General features: G+C 33.4%; 1 protein-coding gene across 1 annotated transcript; it reads right to left on the bottom strand.

Moving 5' to 3' along the window:
* Positions 1–729: 729 nt before the first annotated feature.
* Positions 730–2,252, bottom strand: LOC104227210 (LOB domain-containing protein 40-like). The gene is made up of 2 exons (XM_009779405.2): positions 1,996–2,252; positions 730–1,420 (listed from the first exon to the last, which is right to left on the bottom strand). Exons 1-2 carry the CDS (start codon positions 2,183–2,185, stop codon positions 873–875), a joined length of 738 nt encoding a protein of 245 aa, XP_009777707.1. The 5' UTR covers positions 2,186–2,252; the 3' UTR covers positions 730–872.
* Positions 2,253–13,089: the final 10,837 nt, after the last annotated feature.

A 13,089-nucleotide genomic window follows, 5' to 3' on the forward strand; every position in this document is an offset into this window, starting at 1 on the left:
ATGATCCAGAAATAAGGTAGAAGAAAGACTCAACTTTCTGGCAAAAATATTGGCAAAATCCAAAGTATAGACTCCACGAGCCATTGCATGAATAGCATTTGTCGACAGAATTTACTACATGCATTCCCACGTGCTTCCCTTCTTCTTAATTTCTCTCCTATTCCTATGTCACCAATCCAATTTTTAGCTCCTTTCACTTTGTTGATTTTAACGATACAAATCTTTTCTTCCATTTGCAAGATTTTTTGAATTCGATGTCTTAAACACGTCCATTTATCTCATATAAAATAGGGGTAAAATCTACCTATATTCCACCCTTCTCAGACCACATATGATCTTACACTCAATATGTTATTGTTGTTATTCAGTGAGATCGCTTCATACCTCGCTGTGCTTATACCTCTCGCCTATCAAAATTCTGTTCAAAAATCTCGTCCGAAAACTTCTATAGAGAAGGATTTCCTTCTTAAACATAAGAATTAATGTTATTTATTTGGGGAAAATAAAGAAAGGGAAAGAAAACACAAAATGAATCCAAAAAAAATAATCCATGGGGAGCACTTCTACATGAAATTTGTTGAAATATATATATATAAAGCTAGTTAATTAAGGGTGCCAAAATCTTGAAATTTGTTGCAACTAGTTTTCATTCAGCAACATATATCTACATAATTACACTTCTTTCACCTCTATCTATGCGTATATATGCCCCCCCCACCCACCCACCCCACCCCAACAACAAAAAAAACCGTCTAGAGAAACAAAAACAAAACGAAAACTAAAAAGGAAACTACATTTCCTTTTGTTCTTGGCTGATCTAACAACCAACCGATAGCAGAAGCCGCCAAAATAGTTTCTTCAACATCTTATTATTATGCTGGACTAGTCAATCCAAGAGTGAGCTCTAACCCTACGTCACCATCTTCCTCCAATTTCACAGGCAGCACCGGTTCAACCCGGTTCACCAAGGACGGTTCAACAGTTTCAACAGAGAAAGAGTCATGACTTGGTGCACGTTTCAACTCATCTTCTTCCTCCATATGATTGTCAAAATCCCACCCTGTAATACTAAACTTTAACGGACCGGGTTCGTTTATCATGTACTCTGATGCAGTAGTTTCAACTTTAGCTTTGCGCTTGAATCTGTTCCTGGTTTTGACCACTTGATGAATATCAGTTGAATTATTTTTGGAAATGTGTCGAATATCACAGCCTTTTAATGGCATGATTTGAAGAGACACTTGATTATCTGTGTTGTTATCGTCGTTGATTGGGATTTGTATGACAGTAGAGCCTTTGAGAACTGATTCAACTGCTTCTTGGCAACGGGTCCAGTTTCCTGAACACATCAACCCAACTGAACCGTGGACCGGGTTTATTATCCGGCCACAAGCTTCGTATAATAGAGACCTAAAGATGGCTGCAGAAGGCACAAGATCAGTAATTAGAAAAAAAATAAAGCATTTTAAGACATGTTCATCAACATGCATATTAGTATACGTTTTTTTATTTCATTGGTCACAAAGTTTAATCAAGACGAGACTTTCGACACGATACTAAAATTATTCTTCAAGTATATCATGATCGTAGGTGAATCAGGAATTCATGCGAGGAAATTCAAGACAAAACAGTAGAATGTCACACTTGAATCTTGAATCTTGAATCTATAACCTAAAGTAAATTTTAAAAAATTACACAAAAATCTTTTCTTAGCTAAGAAAATTCACCAATTTATGTGTAATAATAATTTAAAAAAAAAATCATTTTACACTATTTGCACAAAATAATTTTTTTGATAATAATTCCCTTTTTCTCTACATAGCTCCACCCTTGGTCGTGAACTATAAAAACATGTCATAAGCTAAAATTAAAAATTAAAAGTTATTTTTAAAAAAAAAAAAAAAAAGACTATTCCGTATATCATACTTTTATCAACAGATTTAAAGGAGAAAAAGATCATATAAAATGATACTACAAAGAAGAGATAATATATACCAGGGCGGAGATGATCGGGGCCGGAATTGATGAGGTTAAAGAGGCCAGCACGGCCATAAAATTTGGCAAGAAAAACAGTAGCGTTGGCTTGAGAATCAGGTGATCTGATCCATTGAAGACATGGTCTTAAACTACAGTTTTCACTACAACCTTTGCGTAGTACTCTGCATCCATTACAGCTCATTCTCATACTGAAAAACACACAGAAAAAATGGAGAAAAACTGAAGAGAGAAAGTAAAAGAAAGAGGAAAAATGTTATAGTGAAGGCGGAGAGAAATGGAGAAGGGGTATTTATCAATGGTGAGAAGTAAGGGGGGGGTATGAGAGGGGGGGTGGGGTAGGTTTGAGCTTATGTCATGTTTGGGTGACCAAGCAAGTGGGGAGAAAGTAATACCTGAAAACCAGAAATTGTTTTTCTCCTTATTTTATTTTTTAATGTACCCACAGTTCAGGTTGATTTAAAAAATAATTCTCCCCTTTTTTGGGCCCATTTTTTTTGGTTCGTGTGGCATGCCTAATATGTGAAATAACTTATTTGTCTATTATATATTCAAAAATAATGACTTATACTATAATACTTTTATATACAATTTAAAATTCCCTTTTATCGAATGTCCCTGAAGGAATTATATAAAATTTAAGTTTTATGCCTTAATTGTGTAAAAAGTTGAAATTTTTACACAAATAATCGGTCATATTCATTGTTTAATTTTTCTACATGTATATATAGTTTATACATTCATTATACATAATTATACACATATAATGCATAAATAATGCATATATTATACTTTCATTAACTATTTTTAGTTTAAGCAGTTGAATGGACGGCTATTTGGATTAATTCTTTTAAAAAGTTTCATAAATCAGCCATTAGTAAGCTATAACATGTGCTAAGTAACATATTATATTAAATTGCACTTAAATTTATTATATTATCAAAACATAGGTACTTGTATCCTCTCATCTTATATATAGTTGATTTATAAAATACAAAATAACTTGGTTCCACGTCTAAATAAGGCTTGGGCCATTAAGAAAGTTTCAATTTCATTTAATAATGATCAATTTAGTTTTGTGGTAAGAAATTATAGTTTATTTTATATTTTTAAACAATTATTTGACTTTTAACAAATTTAAGAAGAAAAAAAGAAAAAACTTGAAGGAAAAGGTTAAGGGTGTAGTGAGGTGTCGGTATGTAGGAAAAAGATTCCATTTCCAAAAAATAATCAGCGCGTGGAAAGCACGTGAAGAAGAAAGGAACACCGTGCGGTTCGCCACATAATGTCACGTAAAACACCACCCCCATCCCTCACGGTGTTGGCCCCACCCCCATCCCTCACGGTGTTGGCCCCACCCCCCTCCTTCTCCCGGTTTTTAGGAACTTTTGTTTCCACAAAACCGGCTTACTTTTACAATTAAAAAACCGCTTTTAGATAACCCGGTTTTGCCCCCTAAAAAATGCCTGTGGGCGCCCTAAGTGTTTGTTAAGTTGAGTCATATTTTTGTTTTTTATGCCATAAATGGCCAATGCTTATCCTAATTGCCATTTGTTTGGACTTGTCCTTATTTTATTTATTTCTTTGGTTATAAGAGTTAGTAAAATGTCATTCCTTCTTTTCCTAAAATAAATATACTGCCATTGTTTTGCTAAATCATCAATAAATTCATGCTTAGTTTCATTATACTAGCTTCTTTTGTTGATTTAAATTTAGATAAGAATCATAAAATTCACATAAAGAGAGCCTTGAAGTAACGGTAAAGTTGTTTCCGTGTGATCTATAGATTATTGTTTTTAATCGTGGAAGCAGTCACTAATAATTGTATTAAGTTAGGTTGTCTACATCTCACCTCTGAGATGCAGTTCATCCTTGGACTCTGCATAAATAGGAATGCATATCGGTAACCTTTTTAAAGCTGATGACACTTAATTGTGAATTTTTTTATGATGAATGGAGAAATAGATTAATAAAAATTCGTATTTTTGATTTTAATTTTTGGTACTGAAGCATAATTATTGATGATGGCGGATAAACTCGAATTGAGAATATATGCCTACTCTACCTAGTGTGTGTTAAATTTGCCATGAAATTAAACTGGTAGATGTAGAATAATTTTATTAATTTAATTATATATTTAAAACAATTAGATATTTTAAATTATGTTTAATTTATTTTTTAGACTACACACCTCTTTCAAGTAGGCTCTCTCTTTCTTCTGCGTAACTTCAGAAAACACTCCTTTAAGTGCATAAGTTCTTTATTATCAAACTAAATTATAGATTGGAATAAGTTGGGTTGCTTTCCCTATGGTCGCTAGTGGAAATAGCTTCATTAATTTCTGGATTATCTATGCTAATCTTGATGATCTAAGATACCACATCAAATCTATTGCTTTTCATACTTCAGTGTTTATATATATATATATACTAGTTGGATTAGCCCGGGCTATGCCCGTGCCCAATTACAATATCTTCCTGCATCTTGTACAGTAAGTATGAATAACTCCATATATTGGAAATTCAATACTTTTGATTCCCATCAAATGTAACTTCCCAAATATTAAGTTTGAAACACAAGAAATCAACATCGCAGGAGATTTGATATGATCAGAAATAGTTTAGCACTATAAAGCTATATTCAAAAATTTCACTCTGTTTCAAAATTTATCACCTTTCTATAAAATTACAAGGCTCGATCACAAGATCTGTCGTTAGATGCGAGATCAATTTTATTAATAGAATTAACATCGTATACTAATATATACACGGGGGATATCTATAAACCATTTACCAAACGATAGGGTTAGTTTAGGCCCTTTTCCGTATGTAGTATACGTTTTACATAACAACAACAACAACAGCAGCAACAACAACAACAACAATAATAATAACAACCCAGTAAAATCCCTCTAGTGAGGTCTAGGAAGGGTAGTTTGTACAACCTGTTTGGATTGTTGTTAGTTGTTACCTATTATATTTCATCGTATTGTTACTTTAAATATTATTTGTTTTGATTGTTACTTATTATTGTTTTGTATTCTAAATATATCATTACTTAACGATGAAATCAATTTGATGTGCTCGCATCCTTACCTTATTTTTTCTTCTCATTTCATCCTTAATAATTTTTTAATATTTATGTTTCACCCTCTATCCTATTTTAATAATACGTCTATCTCGTATTATACTTTTTTTTAATAATATTATAATGTATCCTTCAAACTGCAGGTGTATGATATTATAAAATGATTAAAAACGATATAATCTATCCAAATTGTAATCATCGAAACAACACAGTATAATACATACAATAGAATACGATATACACCATAAAATGTTGAATAACAATAATCCAAAAAATATAACAAAAGTTAGCAATTTAAACGCACGCATACCCGCTTTGCATGCATAAGTTACTCATTTCAGGAAAGTTTAATTATTAAAAATCTCTGTTCTTTTTCTTTTAAAAGGACATAAGTTTTCTTTTATTTGCACATTATTATTTTCCATCTAGGCTCACGGTATCATCATATATTTAATATAGACAAATAAAATACTCCAATGATATCTTCCTATGCATTGCTAATTAGTTTTAATTAGTTTCATCTAGCCTTTCGTCTTTTCTTCAATTCATCGTACATTTTTTATTTTCCAAAATTTAGTTAGTAGAAAGTTTAGTTGACTTGCAATATATTTAACAAAAATAATACTCTGCTACAATTTTCATTAGAAATAATTTTGTCATTTTGGTAAAAGAATATAAATTAATTAAATTGAGTTATCTAGTATGCATTTACAAAACATTATTTTTTTATTACAATAAAAAACTTGCAAAATCACATTTGTGAAAAAGAGTGAGCATGAGAAAGAAAATTCAAATGGGGCCCACTTATTAGAAAAGTTATGCATGCACCACTCACGTTAGCCAAAATGTAACCTAAGGGCTGTCAAACTGAATTCCACGTATTATGCTGTAAGTGCAATTACAATTTTATCCCCAGGCCAGGCAGACATGTTGATCCTGAGCTACCGGGTTATTCTCATTTATAGTATAGTAATGATATATATATATATATAGCCGTGTGTTTAGAGTTTAGGGTACAGGTTTAGTCGAACACAGTAATTTTGGTCCAAACTTTGTATTTATCTTAAGAAATCCATTTAATATGTATAAATTATTAATTTAGAACTCAATAATTTATTAACGTTAGAAGCGCCACTACTAGAAATAAGGTGATTTCCGTCCAAAGCTTTCCAACCGAAATCGATTAAAAATAAGAGTATTTGGTCGCAAAGGTCAATAAAAATTTTCTGACAGCAAAAAAATAAAATTTATGACCGAATTCGGTCGGAAATTGGTCAAATATTTGTATATAATGTACAAAAATAATTATTTATTAAAATATTTCCAAATTTCCGACTGAAATTGGTCAATTTCCGACCGAATTCGGTCGGAAATTGGTCATACTTGTATATAATGTACAAAAATAATTATTTATTAAAAGTTCTTCAAATTCGGTCGGAAATAGAGGACGGAATTACACTGTTTTTTTAGTAATGAGCTCCGCCTCTAATGCAGGTGAAAAAAGGGGCCCTTTCTCTTGTTTGCTGTACTTGTAGTGTGAATGCAGACTATCATAAACTAAAGAAACAATCCATTTGCATGATAATGTCAATATAATCACTCGTGTGATTAATGTACATATGAAGATCAAGTGACAAATATGACTACTGTGTGATGTTTATATATATATATATATACTCTATGGCTATTTAACGCTGGATTCGTGTGGAAAAGAAGTGGAAATGAGACTTAGACTTTTTATTATAAAAAATAGGGCATTACCATACACATTAGAAAGTGATAGTTGAAGCTGTTACCTACATTCTAACGCATGAATGGAAAAGTTCCATTTTTTCTTTTGAATAGATTGAAAAAACTTTGCAATTAAAGGGAAAAAGATTTAGAAAGGGGTTAAAGAATATACTTTGCTCTCTTTCTTGGTTGACAATTTTGGATAACTAGCTAATGGAGATAACTATTCCCTCGAAACAGCATCTAACTACCACGAAATTTCCTTTGTATAATTGTATGATTTATTTATTATTGGCACGAGTTAATTATGAGATAAGAGTCTTTAAAACGTCAATTGAACTAACCTATCAACTGTTTACTTGAGAGAAAAGCTCGTCAGAATCGAGCTCTGGTATCGTTAAGTTTGTGCTAGAGGCGGAGCCAAGATTTAAATTTATGAGTTCGAGATTCTAGTTCTTTTTAAGTTATTAAGTTCTAAATTAATAATTTGTACATATTCAATTAATTTCTTAAGACAAATACGAAATTTGGACCAAAGTTACTGGGTTCGTCCGTGTGTAGGGTGGCAAAATGGTTCAAAGAAAACAGTTAACCACCCATATTATCCACTAAAAAATGAGTTGGATAATTAACTTTTTAAAAACGGGTCAAATATGGATAAGAACCATATTATCCATTTAGAAAATGGATAACTAATGAGTGACCAATGGATAACCAATGGGTCTAACTTTTATATTTGTAAAGCCTCAAATTTGGGGTTCCTCAAGTTAGGGAGACTAAAAATTCTCCTAAAAGTGATCATATACAAGAAGTCATGGATAATATGGGTAACCCATATTATCCGTCGGTTAACCCATTTTTTATCCGTATTAAATATGGGTCGGATCGAATAATTGATCCGTTTTTCATTACCCGTTTTCGACCCGAACCATATCAGACCCGCCGCACGTTTGCCATTCCTATCCGTGTGTATTAGGTTTAACCATCTCATATATGACCTTAACGACTAAGATAGCATGCAAAATATAGTGCATGTTTTATTTAAAGAAGATATAACCTTTTCCTTATTCGTGAGAGTTTAATCTGCAATTGGGACTAGCTGTTTCATTGCGTTGCTTAATTGAGAATAACACTTAACTTATTTGTTGGACTACATTACAGCATAACATGCTGCTCATCAAAATCCAACTTCCCAGGTAAAATAGATGATTTGGGCCTCAAGCTACAGCCCACTTCAAGATTAATGGGCAAGTTGTATATTGGGCCAGCGGCCCATTTCAAGATTAATGGGCAAGTTACAGCCCACTTCAAGATTGATGGACAAGTTTTAAATTATATGTATATTATAAATTAATATATAAAATATTATAGTATATTTTACCGGACATGTCCTCACTCTTACTGGTCCAGGAAGAAACTTAAGCCCAATAACTACATGGATTTTTACGCAAATAGCTGGCCATATTCATTGCTTACTTTTACTAGTCATATACATAGTTTATACATAGATTATACATAATTATACTTATACATAAATTATACATAATTATATGCATATAATACACAAATTATGTATATCTGCTGGCTATTTTTAATTTAAACAGTTGGATGGACGGCTATTTGGATTAATTCTTCGTAACTATATATATGAACTTGACCGTTTAAAAAGAGTCCTTGTGAGCCCAACTCAAGATTAATTTATGAGATTTTTAAGCTGATAAGCACCCAACTCAAGCACACTTAAGTGGATGAAAAGTACCAAATAGTCCTCAAAGTGGATGACCTTGAATTATTGTCCTCCCGTGCGCTGCGGGCATAACTTCAAATTTAACAAGTGTTGCCCCTCGTTTGCCTTATGAACAATACTTTTAACTTTTGACTTTGAAATTTTGCGTATGGAGCAAGCCCGGATTAAAAGTTAAAGACCACCCTAAAAAATGTCATATTTCTTCATTTTTTGCATTTAAGTGCACCACTATCTACTTTTAGGGCTACTATTCAAAACATGTCTAGCATTTATGAAATATTTAAAGTTTAGCCAAAAAATAAACCACCGCATCGATGCTGCACTGCAACTTCTTTTCCTCCCAATTGCATTAGTTGAATAATGCAATCTAAATTCTTGACCGCTGCTAACTGATACGAGATCAAAGCACAAAGGATGCAACAGGGAAAGAACTGCAGTTGTAACAGATAGTACTCTTGACTAGACATACAGATACAGTGTTAAAAGATATTACTCCCTCCGTTCTAATTTACGTGAACCTGTTTGACTGGGCACAGAATTTAAGAAAAAAATGAATACTTTTAGAATTTGTGGTCCTAAACAAGTCAAAAAGGGATCCAGAGTATTTGTGTTGTTATAAAAGCTTCTCATTAAGGATAGAACTGGAAATTTAAATTAAATTGTTTCCAAATTTAAAAATGAGTCATTCTTTTTGGAACGGACCGAAAATGAAATAAGTTCACACAAACCGAAACGAATGGAGTAATATAATATGTATGGTGCCTTAATGGTACAAAAATAAAAGTTTAAAGTAATACAGTCATATTTGTTCTTATATTTTTTAACTGTTATAATGAAGTGTTGTTGTATAGCACATATAATATGAAAAATTAGTTCCAAAGAACACTTGGCTAACATAGTGAAATATTGTTATAAAGGTTGACCGTTCTGAATGTACTTCAGAAAAATTGTGTGATAGAAGATATCACATTAAAGTTTAAAATTTGAATAGTTTAAATGAATTTGAATTATTAAAGGTGATCAATTATTTTTAAAATAAAATAATAGTACATATTAACAGAACGGTGTCAAAAATTCTAAAATTAAAGGTGTCAAACTGTGTAAGCTGAAATGAGTGCAGTTATATCTTCTCTAAGAATAATTTTTTTGTGTGCTTTAGATTTCTAAAACTTCAAGATCTACTACTTTTTGCAGATTTTCAAATGAATGATTGAACACTTATCTTTTATGTTTGTTTGACTGGGAGTCCGGAATCAAAATGTGGTTCTTTTGGACAAGTAGCACCTTAATAGGTGTAAAACAAAAAGATGTCATTTTTATATATATAGCGCCCAAATACTGGGTGTTATACATTAACGTTAACTGTGTCGTTAATGTATAGAGCCCAGTATTTGGGCGCTATACATAAAAAACTGACACTAACAGGTATAGCGCCCAAACACTGGGGACGCTACACATAAAACATTATGTATAGCGTCCAGTATTTGGGCGATATACACCCTTTTCCTGGCCCCACCAATAATTCCTCACTTCAATAATTCAAAAGCGCATAGTGCCTACTTTTTGGGTGCTATATATAAATAATATATATAACCCGGCTAGCCATTTCCTATATAAAGATGTTAGGATTGTATAGAAATTCATTTAAAAGGTGTATAGCGTAGAAATTTCTCGGCTAGCCATTTCCATACTCTTGTTGAAACGTTTATTGTTATTAAATTCTCCAGCATTTTTTCATTATGTCTGAAGAGCGTAGAATAAGGGTTTTATTATATTGGGGGGGTTAGGTTGTGATGGAGAATAACTCTGTGGGCTACAGTTTACCTGCTCAATGTCGTGTTAAATTGACACTTACAATGGAGTACGATAAATTGATATCGTTGTTATGCAAAAAAATGAGTGTGAGGAAACGTTCAGTGATATTTAAAGTAACCGAAAGATATCCGTATTCAGTCACTCCGCAAGGGGTTGCTTTTTACTCGGAGTTTAACATCGACGATGATGAAACTTTGAGTGATTTTCTGGGGAATCCGGATGAATGTCGGGAATTTCTTATAATCAAAATGTTGGAGATGTACGTGAAGATCGAAGACGTTCCAAAAAATGAGGTTGTGTGTAGTAGAGATAACACCCACTCATTGGGTGGTTATTCTGGAGATGTTTTTGCCGGACAAGTTCTAGATGAAAGAGTTTTCCTTGATTTAAACTTATCACCACTGGCGAATTAGCAGCGAGAAAATAATTTATACCCTACTTTCCATAATTCACAAGACGAGTGGTAAACTTCAATTTTCATTTGTGTTAATTATGTATATTTTTGGTGTATCGAATTTGTATTAACGCTCATATATTTAATAGGGGGTACCGGCCGGATATGAATTTTACAAGTGGCCCATCCGGTAGTCATCACCTAATTGAAAACGTCCATCATGGAATTTCATCACATTACGACTTGTAAGTGAAATGATATAGCCATATGGAAAGCATTTATTAATTCAGTAGCTTATATTTTTGTTGGTTGTGTAGTAAAATACATATTCAATTACGTATTCTAGGCGTTTAAGCCAGCAATTGATGGTTTTTCGCATTGCCGACCCGTAATATCTATAGACAGAACTCATGTCTATAGAAAGTACGATATCAAGCTATTGATAGCCGTGGCAGTGGATGCTAATGGACAGATATTTCCTCTAGCTTTTGATGTTTGTGCCAATAAAAGTACAGAGACGTGGACGCTGTTTTTAAACCACCTGAAAGAGCACATTGTCAAACAACGTTCAGGTATTTGTTTAATATCTGATCGGCATGGTGGTATATTAAGTTCTGTGGTGAACTTGCCTGCATGGCAAGAACCTTATGCATATCACCGTTACTGTGGGGGGAACTTTAAGGCCAATTTCCAGAAGGCACATCCCAACAAGGATCTACATGATTTGATGTGGATGGCAGCAACAGACCACCAACAACATAAATTTCGGGCATATGGACTCTATCAGGCAAGAAGACGACACATCCTATTGTTGGTTAATGCGACATCACCCAAAAATGTGGACTTTGCATGCGGATGGTGGCAGACAATGGGGAATTCTTACTACAAACATGTCAGAGTCCTTCAACGGGTTATTGAAGCCGGCAAGAGGATTGCCTGTCATAGCCATGGTGCAGATGTCGTTCAAGCAGATGGCAGAGAGGTTTGTTGAACGGTCTGCAGTTGCAACGGAATTGATGAAAAGGGTTGTTGAATTTATGCCAGTGCCGATGCAGAGATTTGAGAAATACAGACGGCGAGCACATTGGCATTCATTTTTGCAGTATGATAACGAAGGAGGTGTTTTTGAAGTTCGCACCGCCTATCCATAATAATCGGGGTAATAATGTACATACTATAAATGAATAAGCAAGGTTATGCTCCCGTGGGAAATGGTCCATCTACCACATGCTTTGCGCATATGACATCAAGTGTTTTCAATGTGTTGGTTATGCGGAGACCAACTATATTGATAAAAAATATAGTGTTTCCAAGTACCTAAACACATATAGTGGTCAGTTGCAGCCAGTGGGTGCTGAGCATTATTGGCCTCCGGAACCATTTAAAATGGTGTGTAACAAGTCATATTTACGTAAAATACAGGTGCAGAAGAGAACGCGTATACAAAACCAAATGGATGTTAGTGATACCGTTTATGCGTGCAAATGTGGTATATGCTTGCAAACAGGACACGACCGTCGTAAATGTCCTTCAGCTGGTTTGGATGACAAAACTAATCAAGCTCGTGGTGGGTGTTCTTCTAGTGTACCTAACTACCCATGAGTTGATGTTGTAATAATTAGTTGTTATGTCTATGTTGCAAGATTTATGAAATAAAATTATGATTGTTAATTATGATTTGTACTTTCCCATTTTACCTATTTAAATAATAATGTAATAAAATTATCTGTATATTTAGCGCGGTTAAATATACAGTTTTGTGTGTGTTGTCTTATCAAACTGAAAAATCTGACCAGCTAACATAAAGTTGTCTTGTCAATATCATGATATTTAACACGCAAAATATAGCGTCGTTAGATAGTACATTATGTATTTAGCGCGATTAAATATACAGTTTTGTGTGTGTTGTCTTGTCGAACTGAAAAAGCTGACCAACTGACATAAAGTTGTCTTGTCAACATCATGATATTTAACACGCAAAATATAGCGCCATTAAATAGTACGTTATGTATTTAGCGCGGTTGAACACTACGTTATGTGTGTGTTGTCTTGTCGGACTGAAAAAGCTGACCAGCTGATATAAAGTTGTCTTGTCAACATCATGATATTTAACACGCAAAATATAGCGCCATTAGATAGTACGTTATGTATTTAGCGCGGTTGAACACTACGTTATGTGTGTGTTGTCTTGTCGAACTAAAAAAGCTGACCAGCTGACATAAAGTTGTCTTGTCAACATCATGATATTTAACACGCAAAATATAGCACTATTACATAGTACGTTATGTATTTAGCGCGGTTAAATACTACATTATGTAGG

Source organism: Nicotiana sylvestris, chromosome 10 (genome assembly GCF_000393655.2).
Source record: "Nicotiana sylvestris chromosome 10, ASM39365v2, whole genome shotgun sequence".
Lineage (NCBI taxonomy): Eukaryota > Viridiplantae > Streptophyta > Magnoliopsida > Solanales > Solanaceae > Nicotiana > Nicotiana sylvestris.